Genomic DNA, 15,580 nt, shown 5'->3' with positions numbered 1-15,580 from the left:
TGTACCAGTCTGCCATGAGGGACCTTGTCAAAGGCTTTACTGAAGTCCATATAGACAACATCCACTGTTCTTCCTTCATCAATCATCTTCGTCACTTCCTCAAAAAACTCAATCAAGTTAGTGAGACACGACCTGCCATTCACAAAACCATGCTGCCTCTCGCTAATAAGTCCATTTGTTTCCAAATGGGAGTAAATCCTGTCCCGAAGAATTCTCTCTAATAATTTCCCTACCACTGACGTAAGGCTCACCGGCCTATAATTTCCTGGATTGTCCTTGCTACCCATCTTAAACAAAGGAACAACATTGGCTATTCTCCAGTCCTCTGGGACCTCACCTGTAGCCAATGAGGATGCAAAGATTTCTGTCAAGGCCCCAGCAATTTCTTCCCTTGCCTCCCTCAGTATTCTGGGGTAGATCCCATCAGGCCCTGGGGACTTAACTACCTTAATGCTTTGCAAGGCACCCAACACCTCCTTTTTGATAATGAGATGACTGAGACTATCTACACTCCCTTCCCTAGACTCATCATTCACCAAGTCCTTCTCTTTGGTGAATACTGATGCAAAGTACTCATCTAGTACCTCGCCCATTTCCTCTGGCTCCGCACATAGATTCCCTCCTCTGTCCTTGAGTGGGTCAACCCTTTCCCTTGTTACTCTCTTGCTCTTTATATACGTATATAAAGCCTTGGGATTCTCCTTAATCCTGTTTGCCAATGACTTTTCATAACCCCTTTTAGCCATCCTGACTCCATGCTTAAGTTCCTTCCTACTGTCTTTATATTCTTCAAGGGCTTCATCCTTCCCAGCCTTCTAGCCTTTACGAATGCATCCTTTTTCTTTTTGACTAGGCTCACAATTTTCCTCGTTATCCAAGGTTCCTGAAACTTTCCAAACAGGAACGTGACGTTTGAAAGACTCCCACATGTCAGATGTTGATTTACCCTCAAACGGCCGCCCCCAATCTAAATTCTCCAGTTCCTGCCTAATATTGTTATAATTAGCCTTCCCCCAATTTAGCACCTTCACCCGAGGACTACTCTTATCCTTATCCACAAGTACCTTAAAACTTTACGGAATTATGGTCACTCTTCCCGAAATGCACCCCTACTGAGACTTCGACCACTTGGCCGGGTTCATTCCCCAATACCAGGTCCAGTACAGCCCCTTCCCCAGTTGGACTATCTACATATTGTTTCAAGAAGCCTTCCTGGATGCTCCTCACAAATTCAGCCCCATCCAAGCCCCTAGCACTAAGTGAGTCCCAGTCAATATAGGGGAAGTTAAAATCACCCACCACTACAACCCTGTTACCTTTACATCTTTCCAAAATCTGTCTACATATCTGCTCCTCTATCTCCCGCTGGCTGTTGGGAGGCCTGTAGTAAACCCCCAACATCGTGACTGCACCCTTCCTATTCCTGAGCTCCACCCATATTGCCTCGCTGCATGACCCCTCCGAGGTGTCCTCCCGCAGTACAGCTGTGATATTCTCCTTAACCAGTAATGCAACTCCCCCACCCCTTTTAAATCCCCCTCTATCCCGCCTGAAGCTTCTAAATCCCGGAACATTTAGCTGCCAATCCTGTCCTTCCCTCAACCAAGTCTCTGTAATAGCAACAACATCATAGTTCCAAGTACTAATCCAAGCTCTACCTGTTATACTTCTTGCATTGAAACAAATGCATTCCAGACCACCAGTCCCACTGTGCTCAGCAACATCTCCCTGCCTGCTTTTCCTCTTAATCTTACTGGCCTTATTTACTAGTCCCCCCTCAGTTATTTCACCTGCTGTCCTACTGCCCTGGTTCCCATCCCCCTGCCACACTAGTGTAAACCCTCCCGAGTGACACGAGCAAACCTCGCAGCCAAGATATTTGTGCCCCTCCAGTTCAGATGCAATCCGTCCTTCTTGTACAGGTCTCACCTGTCCCTGAAGAGATCCCAATGATCCAGATATCTGAAACTCTCCCTCCTACACCAGCTGTTCAGCCACGTGTTTAGCTGCACTATCTTCCTATTTCTATCTTCACTGGCACGTGGCACAGGGAGTAATCCTGAGATTACAACCCTAGAGGTCCTGTCTTTTACACCTAACTCCTAAACTCCCCCTGCAGGACCTCGTCACTCTTCCTGCCTCTGTCGTTGGTACTGATGTGTACCACAACTTCTGGCTGTTCACCCTCCCCCTTTAGAATGCCCCCTGTCTGTTCAGAGTAGACTAATAGTGCAGTAATTTGGCCGGGTTGGATTTGTCCTGCTTTTTGTGGACAGGATATACCTGTGCAATTTCCATGTTACTGGGTAGATGTCAGTGTTGTAGCTGTACTGGAACACCTGGAACGGGGCGCAGCTAATTATGATATACAAGTATTCAGCACTGCAGCTGGGATGTTGTCACAGCCCTCCTTTGCAGTATCCAGCGCCTTTAGCTGTTTCTTGATATCACGTGGAATTAATCGAATTGGCTGAAGACTGGCATCTGTGATGCTGGAGACATCAGGAGGAAGCCGAGATGAATCATCCACTTGGCATTTCTGGCCGAAGATGGTTTCAAATGCTTCAGCCTTGTTTTTTGCAGTGACGTGCTGGGCTCCCCCATCATTGAGGATGGGGATATTTGTGGAGCATCCTCCTCCTGTTAGTTGTTTAATTATCCACCACCATTCACGACTGGAGGTGGCAAGACTGCAGAGCTTTGATCTGATCTGTTGGTTGTGGAATCGCTTAGCTCTGTCTATCGCATGCTGCTTCCTCTGTTTAGCATGCATGTGGTCCTGTGTTGTCGTTTGGCCAGATCGGTACCTCATTTTTAGGTACGCCTGGTGCTGCTCTTGGCATGATCTCCTACTCTCCTCGTTGAACTAGGTTGCAGAGGTAAAGTCGAGCAATAGCTTGGAGGAATTTGCAGAGGAGGCTGAAAATGTTTGATGTCCAGGGCAGGAAGAAATAGCAGAGGTTTGTGAGTTTGGGACGATGGGTGAGTAGATCATAATATCCTTGAATTTGCAGTCAGCAACAAAGCAGCAGTGAAGAACAGCGCTCAATGCTGACCTCGAAGAAAGCTGCCCACAAAGATCTAGCAATCTCTGAAGCGTGGATTTCTGCTTTCCTGTTTGAATCGGGCACCAAGTCTAGAGTGTCCTGCTGTGAAGCAGCAGTGATGTCAGCAAGCAGGAAAGCAACCAATCAAATTAGAGTATTCACATACAGCAAACCAGAAAGTTAAAAGTACCAAATCTCCTTCATTTTTAGTTTAAAATTTCAGATGGTGAAATAACTGTTTATGTTTGGATTAAGATAGTAGCTAAAACGAGAAACAAACACTTAAAATTTTTTTTTAAAATAGGCAACTTTTTTTATCATTATAGAGAAATTTGACAATCTGCAAATATAAAATTAGCTTTTCAGAGCCAGTGAGGGTATTTAGCAGTAATTATGAAGTTAGATTAAAAACCCAGTTACACTTCTTTCAACAAAGTGTAACTTTTCCAAAGGCTTTCACAGTGAGACTAACACTGTAGAAGTGGAAGTTTTCATCAAATCATGTTTGCAATTGAGATTACAGTCTGTGGGATTCTCTACAGCGTACTCTATGGAAGACTGTAGTCTCGGAGTCAGCAACTTCTGGATTTGTGCATTATTCTGCACGTGTGCAGGCTCCTGTAGTTTCTGTCAGTTTCAGTGGGGTAATGATGGCAAATGCTGACCGTTTCACTGTTATTGCTGCATCAAAAGCCAATGTGGATTCAGACGCAAAGGCTTCCATCCCAAAGGCAAAGATTGCTACCGACAGAGCCCAGTAAATCAGTAAATTTCCATTTTTGTGGATTATAAATATAACCCTTTCCATTGCCATTATAAACAAATAGAGGTGAAATCTGAATTGATCCAAACTAGATAACTTCACACAAATCAAAATTGGAATAGAAAACTCTTTCGAGTTCTTTGGTGATTGAGGTTGTGTGCCGTGTGATTTATCCAACGCAATTTACTGAGATTACTGGCATTTTCATAGTCTACATTTTTCTTTCTTACTTGCACTGTGTTAATTTCTACAGGTTTTTAGAAAGGAAAGTGATACTGCAATATCAAGACCTGTAACACCTACTGATTTGAAATCAACATTGAAGTTGAAAGACAGAGCTCGGTCTAAAACACGTTTAAAATCAGCAAAAAAAGTCAAATCCAGTGGTAAGTTTCTTTTTATTCATTCATGGGATGTGGGCATTGCTGGTTATGCCAGCATTTATTGCCCAGCTCTAATTTCCCTGAACTGAATGTCTTGCTCGGCCATTATAGAGGGCAGTTAATAGTCAACCGCATTGCTGTGGTTGGGGAGTCACATGCAGGACAGACCGGGTAAAGACAGCAGATTTCCTTCCCGAATGGACATTAGTGAACCAGATGGGTTTTCAGGACAATCCAGTAGTTTCATGGTCACCGTGACTGATACTAGCTTTTAATTTAGTTACCTGCTAATTTGTACAAAACAAGGTCCCACTAACAGCAATGAGATAAATGACGAGGTGGCCTGTTTTCTAGTGGTATTGGTTAAGGGATAAATGTTGGCTGGGAAACTCACGTGCTCTTCATCAATAGTGGGATCTTTTACATTGAGCTGAAAGGGCAGGCATCTTTTTTTAAAAATTCATTCCATGAAATGTGGGCGTGGCTGGCCAGGCCAGCATTTATTGTCCATCCCTAATTGCTCTTGAGAAGGTGGTGGTGAGCTGCCTTCTTGAACCACTGCAAACCATCTGGTGCGAGTACACCCACAGTGCTGTTAGGGAGGGAGTTCCAGGATTTTAACCTAGTGACAGTGAAGCAACGGTGATACATTTCCAAGTCAGGATGGTGTGTGACTTGGAGGGGAACTTGCAGATGGTGATGTTCCCATGCATCTGCTGCCCGGGTCCTTCTAGCTGATGGAGATAACAGGTTTGAAAGGTGTTGTTGAAGGAGGCATTGTGAGTTGCTGCAGTGCATCCTGTGTATGGTACACACTGGTGCCAATGTGCACCAGTGTTGGAAGGAGTGAATGTTGAGAGTTCCATCATAGTGCTGACTTGTGCTTTGTAGATCGTGGACAGGCTTTGGGGAGTCAGGGGGTGAGTTACTTGACGCAGAATTTCCAGCACCTGACCTGCTCTTGTAGCCACAGTATTTATGTGGCTGCTCCAGTTAGGTTTCTGGTCAATGGTAATGCCCAGGATGTTGATTGTGGGGATTTAGTGATGGTAATGCTATTGAATGTCAAGGGGTGATGGTTAGATTCTCACTTGTTGAAGATTGTCATTGCCCTCCACTTGTGTGGCACAAATGTTACTTGCCACTTATCAGCCAAAGCCTGAATTTGGAGACAGTGCAGCACTCCCTCAGTATGGCACTGAAGATTAAGTCTGAATTATGAGCTTGTGTCTGGATTGGGGCTTGATCCCATTATCCTTCTGACTCAGAGATGAGAGTGCTGCCAACTGAGCCAACACTAGGGTCTTGAGTTCCCTCCCTCTCCCCTTCTTCTTGATCGGCAATAACAAGATACCAGTGTAGCTCGCTAAAATGCTGGCCAACGTAGGGACAAATCGAGTTGGTGTTGTTGAGATTTCCACAAGTGGCACAATGCCATCAAGTAGGTCAATATGGATATGAGAGAAAAAAAAATCACAGAGAAACTCTAATTGTCCTCAAAAATGACCTTATGTTTGCAATTTCACACAACAGGGAATTGACAAAATACCCAGGTACTGAATGTAAATAGCAGATAAAAGGAATTTAAAATCTACTCCTAAATATAACTCAGTGGTTAGCACCGCAGCCTCACAGCTCCAGTGACCCGGGTTCGATTCTGGGTACTGCCTGTGCGGAGTTTGCAAGTTCTCCCTGTGACCGCGTGGGTTTCCGCCGGGTGCTCCGGTTTCCTCCCACAGCCAAAGACTTGCAGGTTGATAGGTAAATTGGCCATTGTAAATTTCCCCTAGTGTAGGTAGGTGGTAGGAGAATGGTGGGGATGTGATAGGGAATATGGGATTAATGTAGGATTAGTATAAAATGGGTGGTTGTTGGTCGGCACAGACTCAGTGGACCGAAGGGCCTGTTTCAGTACTGTATCTCTTTAAAAAAAAAACAATGAACTCTCTCTCCCTCCTCGCCATAACTATCAATTTATTTTGTTCAAAGTCCCTCTTGCAGCATGTGACAGAGGTCGGATTTTCAGGAGCTAGGTAGGAAGTCAAAGGTAGTAATCTCTGGATGACTCCCAGTGCATGCCCTAGCGAGAGCAGAAATAGGAAGATAGGGAGAATCAATGGTTTGAAGCATGGTGCAGGAGGGAGGGCTTTAGATTCTTGGGGTAATCGGACCAGTTCTGGGGCAGGAGGCACCTATTCAAAAGGGTTGGGTTGCACCTCAACAGGACTGGGACCAGTGTCCTCATGGGGAGGTTCACTAGCAGAACCTCAAAGGTAATAGTCTCTGGTTTATTACCTGAGCTGTGTGCAAATTGGCATAGGGTAAATAAGATTAGAGAGATGAATGTGTGGCTCAAAGACTGGTGTGGGCGAAGTGGATTCCAGTTCATGGGGCACTGGCACCAGTACTGGGGAAAGTGGAGGCTGTTCCATTGGGACAGACTTCACCTGAACCGTGCTGGACCAGTGTTCTAGTGAGTCATATAACTAGGGAACTAGAGAGGGCTTTAAACTAAATAGAGGTGGGAAGGGATCATGTAGGAGAAGATTGAGTAAAATAAAGGGAAATGGCAAGGCAATAGTTCAAGCTAGCAATAAAGGTAATGATAATCAGAGTATGGCAGAAAAGGACAATGATTACAAACTTAACAGCATGCCAGCAGATAGGGCCAGAGTTTATAAAAACAGTAAAAAAAAACTGAATTAAGGGCTCTGTATCTAAATGCCTGCATCATTCGAAATAAAATAGATGAATTGTCAGCTCAAATTGAAATTCATATGTATGACCTGATAGCCATTACAGAGACGTGGCTACAGGGAAACCAAAGCTGGGACCTGAATATCCAAGGGTATGTGACATTCAGGAAGGACAGGAAGCTGGGAAAAGGTGGTGGGGTAGCTCTGTTAATTAAAGAGGGCATTAGTACTGTAGTGAGAGGTGACCTTAGTTCTAAAGATCAAGACGTAGAATCAGTTTGGGTGGAGCTAAGAAACAGCAAGGGGCAGAGCACATTGATCGGAATTGTTTAGAGGCCACCAAACAGCAGTGGTAATGTAAATCACAGTATGAATCAGGAAATTAGAGGTGCATGTAATAAGGGTAATAGGGTAATCATGGGGGATTTCAATCGACATATAGACTGGGTAAAATTTAATTTATACTAATGCTGTGGAGGACAAATTCTTGTAATGTATGTGAGATGCTTTTCTGGAGCAGTACATTGAGGAACCAACATATTGTGCAATGAAAAAGGGCTAATTAATAATCTTGTTGTAAAGGAGTCTTTAGGAAAGAATGACCATAATATGACAGAATGTTACATTAAGTTTGAAAGTGGTGTAGTTCAATCAGAAGCTAGGGTCTTAAATCTAACCAAAGGAAGCAATGAAGGGCAAATTGGTTATGGTGGATTGCAAAACTACATTAAAAGGTTTGACGGTAGACAAACAATGGCTAACATTTATAGGACTAATATATAGTTTACACCAAAAGCACATTCCTTTAATGCAAAAACACCCAACAATGAAAGTGTTCCAACTGTGGCTAACAAAAGAAATTAAGGTAAAAGCAAAATACTGCGGATGCTGGAAATCTGAAATAAAAACAAGAAATGCTGGAACCACTCAGCAGGTCTGGCAGCATCTGTGGAAAGAGAAGCAGAGTTAACGTTTCAGGTCAGTGACCCTTCATCGGAACCGAAACGTTAACTCTGCTTCTCTTTCCACAGATGCTGCCAGACCTGCTGAGTGGTTCCAGCAAAAAGAAATTAAGGATTGTGTTAGATCAAAGGAAGAAGCATATAAAGTTGCCCTAAAAAAATGGCAAGTCTGAGGATTTGCAGCATTTCAGAATTCTGCAAAGGAGGACCAAGAAAAAGATTAAGAAAGGGAAAATAGAATATGAGAGTAAACTAGCGAGAAACATAAAAACGGACTGTGAAAGGAAAAGATTAGCAAAGACAAATGTGGGTCCGTTGCAAGTGGAGTCAGAATTTATAGTGGGGAATAAAGAAATGGCAGAGAAACTAAACAAATACTTTGTATCTGGCTTCACAGAGGAAAATACTAAAAACCTCCTGGAAATAATGGAGAATAAAGGGACTAGTGTAAATGAGGAACTGCAAGATATTAATATTAATAAAAAAAGTACTAGAGAAATTATTGAGACTTAAAGTAGAATAATCCCCTGGACCTGATGATCGACATTCCAGAGTGTTGAAAGTGGTGGCTAGATCATAGATGCATTGGTGGTCATCTTTCAAAAGTCTATAGATTCTGGAATGGTTCCTGCAGATTGGAAGGTGGCAAATGTAACCCCACTATTTAAGAAAGGAGAGAGAAAACAGGGAACTACAGACCTGTTAGCCTAACATCAGTCGTAGGGAAAATGCTAGAATCTATAATAAAGAATCTGATAACAGGGCACTTAGAAAATAATAGTAGGATTGGGCAGAGTCAACATGGATTTATGAAAGGGAAATCATGTTTAACAAACCTGTTGGTGTTTTTTCAGAATGTAACTATCAGAATAGAAAAGGGGGAACTGCTGGATGTGGTATATTTAGATTTTCAGAAAGCTTTTGATAAGGTCCCACACAAGAGGCTGGTAAACAAGATTAGAGCTCATGGGATTGGGGGAAATATACTTTCATGGATTGAGAACTGGTCAATGAACAGAAAATAGAGAGTACATAGGAATTAGGAGTGGAAGTAGGCCATTCGGCCCATGTAGCCTGCTCCGCCATTTAATAAGATCATGGCTGATCTGTTTGTGTCTCGAATTCCACACTCCCATCTATCCCTGATAATCTTTGATTCCCTTGCCTAACAGTAATCTATCTACAAGAAATGCTGGAAATACTCAGCAGGTCTGGCAGCATCTGTGGAGAGAGAAGCAGAGTTAACATTTTCAGGTCAGTAATCCTTCTTCAGAACTAGCAGTTCTGATGAAGGGTCACTGACCTGAAATGTTAACTCTGTTTCTCTCTCCGCAGATGCTGCCAGACCTGCTGAGTATTTCCAGCATTTCTTGTTTTTATTTCAGATTTCCAGCATCTGCAGTATTTCACTTTTATTATAAGAATCTATCTACCCTGCCTTAAAGTTATTCAATGACCCCACCTCAAAATTATTCAATGATCCCGCCTCCACAACCTTCTGAGGCAGAGCGTGCCAAAGTCGCACAACCCTCTGAGAGAAAAAAAATCTCCTCATTTCTGTCCTAAAAGGGCAACCCCTAATTTTAAAACAGTGCACCCTAGTTCTGGACTCCCCGACAAGAGGAAACATCCTTTCCACATCCACCTTGTCAAGACCGTTCAGGATCTTATAAACTTCAATTAAGTCTCCCCTCACTCTTCTAAACTCCAGTGAAAGCAAGCCCAGTCTGTCCAACCTTTCCTCATAAGACAACCCACTCATTCCAGGTATCAATCTAGTAAAACTCCTCTGAATCGCCTTCAACACATTCACATCCTTCCTTAAATAAGCAGACCAATGCTGCACACAGTATTCGAAATGTGATCTCACTAATACCCTGTATAACTGAAGCATAGCATCCTTAACTTTTATTTTCGATTCCTCTCATAACAAAGGATAGCATTCCATTAGTATTCTTTATTACTTGCTGTACCTGCATACTAACTTTTTGTGACTTATGCATTAAAACACCTAGATCCCTCTGCACCTCGGAGTTCTGCAGTCGTTCTCCATTTAAGGAATACTCTGCTTTTTTATTCTTCCTGCTAAAGTGAACAACTTCACACTTTCCCACATTATACTTTATCTGCCACATTTTTGCCCACTCACTCAACCTATCTATATCAGTCTGCAAGCTCCTTATGTCCTCTTCACAACATACTTTCCTACCTATCTTTGTGTCATTTGCAAATTTAGCTACCCTGTCATTGCTCCCCTCATCTAAGTCATTGATATAAATTGTAAAAAGTTGAGACCCTAGCACAGACCCCTGCGCGACTCCACACGTCACATCCTGCCAATCAGAAAAGGTACCAATCGGAAAAAAGTAGGAATAAATGGGTCATTTCTGGATTGGCAGGCTGTGACTGGTGGGGTACTCCAAAGATCAGTGTTTGGGCTGCAGCTATTCACAATCTATTGGATCTGGGGTTTAAATGTAATATTTCCAAGTATGCAGGTGACACAAAACTAGGTGGAAGTGTGAGTTGTGAGGAGGATTCAAAGACGCTTCAAGGGATTTGGAGAGGTTAAGTGAGTGGGCAAAAATATGGCAGATGGAATACAATGTGGAGAAATGTGAAGTTATCCAGTTTGGTAAGAAAAATAGAAATACAGAGTATTTCTTAAATGGTGAGAGGCTGAGAAGTGTTGAACTTCAAAGGGACTTGGGTGTCCTTGTTCATGAGTCACTGAAAGCTACATGCAGGTACAGCAAGCAATCAAGAAGGTAAATGGAATGTTGGTCTTTGTTACAAGAGGATTTGAGTATAGGAGTAAAGCTGTCTTACTGCAATTATATAGAGCCTTGGTTAAGTGCAGCTGGAGTATTATGTGCAGTTTTGGTCTCCTTACCTAAAGAAAGATATACCTGCCATAGAGGGAGTGCAACAGAGGTTCACCAAATTAATCCCTGGGATAGAGGGATTGTCGTATGAGGAAAGATTAGATAGACTGGACCTTTTATTAAAAGGTGTGAAACTGTTAAGTGTTGAAGTTCAGAGTGACTTGCGGGTACTCCTAAAAGGAACGCACAAAGTTATCATGCAGGTGCAGCAGGCTGTTAGGAAGGCAAAAGACATGTTGGCCTTTATTGCAAGGGGATTGGAGTACAGGAATAAAAAAGTCTTACCAAAATTGTACAGGGCTTTGGTGAGACCACACCTGGAATACTGTGTGCAGTTTTGGTCTCCACATTTAAGAAAGGATATTCTTGCACTGGAGGCAGTGCAGCGAAGATTTATTAAATTGGTCCCTGGGATAAATGCACAAAGTGTGGTGAATAATGTTGGTGAGCGACAAGCACAAATAGCAGTGTGAGAATATGATGTCGTGGCAATAACGGAAAGGTGGCTTAAAATGGTGAGGACTGGGCACTTAATATTCAAGGATATAAAGTGTTTAGAAAAAATAGAGAAGGAAAGAAGGGAGGTGGTGTGGCAGTACTGAATGGGAAAGATATTGTAGTGTTGGAAAGAGGGGATGTCCATGAGGGGGCAAAGACAGAATCCGTTTGGTTAGAGTTGAGAAGCAAAAAGGGTTTGATCACACAACTGGAGGTGTTCTATAGTGAGAGAGATAGAGATAGAGGAGCAAATCTGCAGGGAAATCACAGAGATGTACAAGAACTATAGAGTGGTGAAATTGGGGGACTTTAATTACCCAAATATCGATTGGGATAATGTTTGAATAAAGGGAAAGGAGGAGGCAGAATTTCTGAAATGTGTTCAGGAGAACTTCCTTGATCAGTATGTCCTCAGCTCAACTGGAAAGGAGGCATTGCTGGATCTGGTATTGGGAAATAAGGTGAACCAAGTGGACCATGTGTCTGTGGGGAGCACTTGGGTAAGAGTGATCATCCTATCATAAGGTTTAGACTAGTAATGCAGAAAAGCAAGGAGGAATAAGTTGGAATGGCTAGATTGGAAAAGGACTACTTTCAATGTGATGAGAAGGGATCCAGCCAGGATAAAATAGAACCAAAGCCTGACAGGAAATACTGTAACGGAGCAATGCGTTATCTTTAAGAAAGAGATGCTTCAGGTACTGGTTAGGAACATTCCAACAAGGGCAGAAGGTAGGGGAAACAAAAACAGAGTACCTTGGATGACGAGGGAGATAGGAATTATGATGAAACAAAAAATGAAGGTGTACAATGCATGCCAGGTGAATTCTTCAAGAGAGAACCAAGTCAAATAGAATAGGGTGAGAGAGGAGGTAAAGAGGAAAGTAAGACTGGCAAAGAGAGAATATGAGAATAACATGACAGTCAACATAAAGGGAAACTCAAAAATCTTCTACTGGCATATAAATAGTGAGTGGGTTGTAAGAGGGGGAGTCATGCCTATTAGGGTATTAGGGACAGAGAAGGTAATATACTTACTTAGAGGCACAGAGCAAGGCTAGAATACTTAATGAGTACTTTGTATCGGTGCTTGCTAAGGAAGAGGAATCTGACAAAATATCAGTAGAAGTGGAGAGAATAGAGGCAATGGATAGGGTAAAAATTGAGAGGGAGGAGGTACTGGAAAGGGTGGCTGTACTTAGGGTAGATAAGTTGCCTGGTCCAGTAGGCTTGCATCTCAGGTTGCTAAAGGAAGTGGGGGTAGAGATAGCAGAAGGGCTTGCCACAATCTTCCAGTCTTCCCTCGATATGGAGGCGGTACCAGAGGATTGGAGAGTGGCAAATGTGACACCCTTATTCAAGAAAGACTGTAAGGACAATCCTAGCAACTACGGGCCAGTTAGTTTCGTGTCAGTGTTGGGTGAGGTTTTAGAAACAATGGGCTGAATTTTACAGACCCACTGACGTCGGGGGTCGTGGCGGGTGAGGGCCGGAAAATGTCTCTGGCAGAGGCCCACCATGGGCCTCAACACTGGGAAGGCCCGGCCCGATATTGCCAGCGGCAGCTAGACCTCGTGGCGGCCCCCCTGCAACGGGAGACAAATTTAAATATGTAAATTAATTTAAATAAAGGAATAAATTACCTTCTTGCTCCCACCATTTGTCCCGGAGTGATATTGGTGCTGGTGGCCGGCACTCCGGCACCTTCAGGTCCCCGTCCGGGGATCCGAGGCGGAACACTTGTGGGGAGGGGGGAGCAGGGTCAAAATAATACCATTGGTGTAGGGGATGGTGGGAAGGGTTAGAGTGTACAGTTTAGGTACTTTGTGGGGGGAAGGTGACGTGGGCAGGGGACGTGTTTTGAGGGAGGAGAGGGCAATTGATTAATTTTATGGTTTTTTGAGGGGGTGGGAGAGGGACAATATAAATGGATTTAAATTTTTTTATTGAAGTTACCTTTAAATATTTAAGTTGAATGTTAGGGCTCAGAGCCCTTTAGAAATGCCGTCAGATCAATTGGTGGGGGTGGCATTGGCGACGTCATTCACGGAATGACCTGATGCGGGAGCAGGTGCTGCCGCCATTTTTAAAAGGCTGCCAGCCCTGCAGACAGTTTAACAAAATGCAGAGTTGACCCCTCCCCCACCTCGGTGGCACCAGCTTTCACTGGACAGGCAAGTGAAGGCGCGTGAGTGACACACATCACGCTGAAGATCGGGAACCGAAGGTAAGATCGTTGTGGGTTACAGTTAAATTAATGCCAGGTTCCGTGGCCGCCCCCCCGCCCCCTGCCCCCAAACCCGACAGCAGGCTGGGAACAAAACCCAGCCCACAGTGCTGTAAGGGAGGGAGTTCCAGGATTTTGATGCAGTGATAATTGAATGACTGGCGATATAGTTCTAAGTCAGGATGGTATGTGGAGATGAATTGGGGTGGTGTTCCCATGCATCTTCTGCCCTTGTTCTTCTAGGTGGTATAGATCATGGGTTTGGAATGTGTTGTCAAAGGAGCCTTGGCGAGTTGCTGCAGTGCATCTTGTAAATGGCTACAACATCCTCTCATAACTGAAGGAAGTGGAACATTCCAACAGTGCAGCACTCCCTAGTACTGCCTCTCTAACACTGCAGCACTCCCTCAGTACTGCCCCTCTGACAGGGCAGCACACCCTCAGTACTGCCCGTCTGACAGTGCAGCACTCCCTCAGTACTGTCCCTCTGACAGTGCAGCACTCCCTCAGTAGTGCACTGGACTATCAGGTTAAATTTTTGTGCTCAAGTCTCTGGAGCAGGAGTTGAACCCACAACACTCTGAATCAGAGGCAAGAGTGCTACCCATGGAGCCACAGCTGACACCACAACTGACGGTGTGTGACCCCTTATGGAAAAGTGCATTGTCTCTGCCCAGCCTGAGAATTGTCAGAACTTCCTATTCTTGGTCCATGGTAGTTCCCCAGTCATAGAGAGATACAGCACTGAAACAGGCCCTTTGGCCCACCGAGTCTGTGCCAACCAACAACCACCCATTTATACTAATCCTACATTAGTCCCATTTTCCCTACCACATCCCCACCATTCTCCTACACCCACCTAAACCACTGACCACCTCCAGGCGCGTATCCATTGTCTCTCGAGATAAGGAGGCCCAAAAGAAAAGAAAGAAAGAAGTCCCATTTTCCCTACCACATCCCCACCATTCTCCTACCACCCACCTACACTAGGGGCAATTTACAATGGCCAATTTACCTATCGACCTGCAAGTCTTTGGCTGTGGGAGGAAACTGGAGCACCCGGCGGAAGAGAGAGAACTTGCAAATTCCGCACAGGCAGTACCCAGAACTGAACCCGGGTCGCTGGAGCTGTGAGGTTGCGGTGCTCACCACTGCGCCACTGTGCCACACAGTCGGGAAGGATATAGTCCAAGGTGAGCAGTGGGGATGATGGCTATGGTTAGAAGGCCTGGATAAACCCATACTCAACTGCTCACCCTTCCCTCATGGGCAAACGCAAGCTGGGGCTTCTGGCTGTCATGGCTGGGTAGCACCCAGAGCAGCTGAAGTGATACCTGAGCATCTTTCTTCCATGGTGACAAGGTGCTTCCCACCGACCCTGCAACTCTGGCATAGTCAGCACTGAAAGACACTGCTCTGCATCATTCCCACCTAACTGCTGGAATCGAAACCTGCAGAATTTTAACCTCCTCGCCATTTCCATTTTACACCATTTAATATAGATCTTCTCGTCTGAATTGACCCAAACAATTTTCTTTGTGTTTTGTAAGCAAAGCAGCATTTTACTGCAATTCTGTGGAAGCACCTGGTAATGAGACTGTGTTCAATCTGAAAGGCTCTTTGAATGGAAAACTATAATGTTGCCATACAGCAATATGAATAGTAAAGATTTCAATTCCTGTTTGCAGTCTTCACTGAGGACATTATTCCTCTTGTTCTCACCTCCAAGACTCAAGAAATCTTCCAGTGTGTGATCGACCAGGATGTCACTGAAGTGCAACCTCACAAGTTTATTAAAAAAGAAGATATCGTTAACGACATGAAGACAAGGGCAGCAATTTCCGATTTCCACCCCATCAAACAGATAATCCTGGTTGGTATTGTATTTAATTCTGATGTGATTAAACCCACGGGAAGTATACCAAGAGGGTAAGAACTCTTTCCAACTGCCGTTCAACTACAAATCACTGAAATAATATTTATAACTGTCCAAAATACATCTTTTCACCCTGCTTCTCACAATAATTCAGACTGAGGTGGGTTTACTTTCCTTACACTTTAAGCAATGTTGCATTAAAAGCATCACATAAACCCCTCTATAGTCAGTTCTCTCATTACT

General features: G+C 44.0%; 1 protein-coding gene across 4 annotated transcripts in view; it reads left to right on the top strand.

Moving 5' to 3' along the window:
* The window catches only part of dnai3 (dynein axonemal intermediate chain 3), a 132,902-nt gene that overhangs the window by 3,339 nt on the left and 113,983 nt on the right, over positions 1-15,580 (top strand). For 3 of the 4 annotated variants that reach the window (XM_068036333.1, XM_068036332.1, XM_068036331.1), the window contains exons 2-3: positions 4,064-4,196; positions 15,150-15,334. In XM_068036333.1, the coding sequence (XP_067892434.1) occupies positions 4,064-4,196; positions 15,150-15,334 (318 nt within the window). Of the gene's footprint in view, positions 1-4,063; positions 4,197-15,149; positions 15,335-15,580 lie in introns of those variants that run through there. The other variant, XM_068036334.1, reaches the window with a different exon arrangement.

The sequence above is a fragment of the Heterodontus francisci genome, chromosome 8 (genome assembly GCF_036365525.1).
Source record: "Heterodontus francisci isolate sHetFra1 chromosome 8, sHetFra1.hap1, whole genome shotgun sequence".
Taxonomy (NCBI): Eukaryota; Metazoa; Chordata; class Chondrichthyes; order Heterodontiformes; family Heterodontidae; genus Heterodontus; species Heterodontus francisci.
This window is presented reverse-complemented; position numbering and strand designations above follow the sequence as displayed.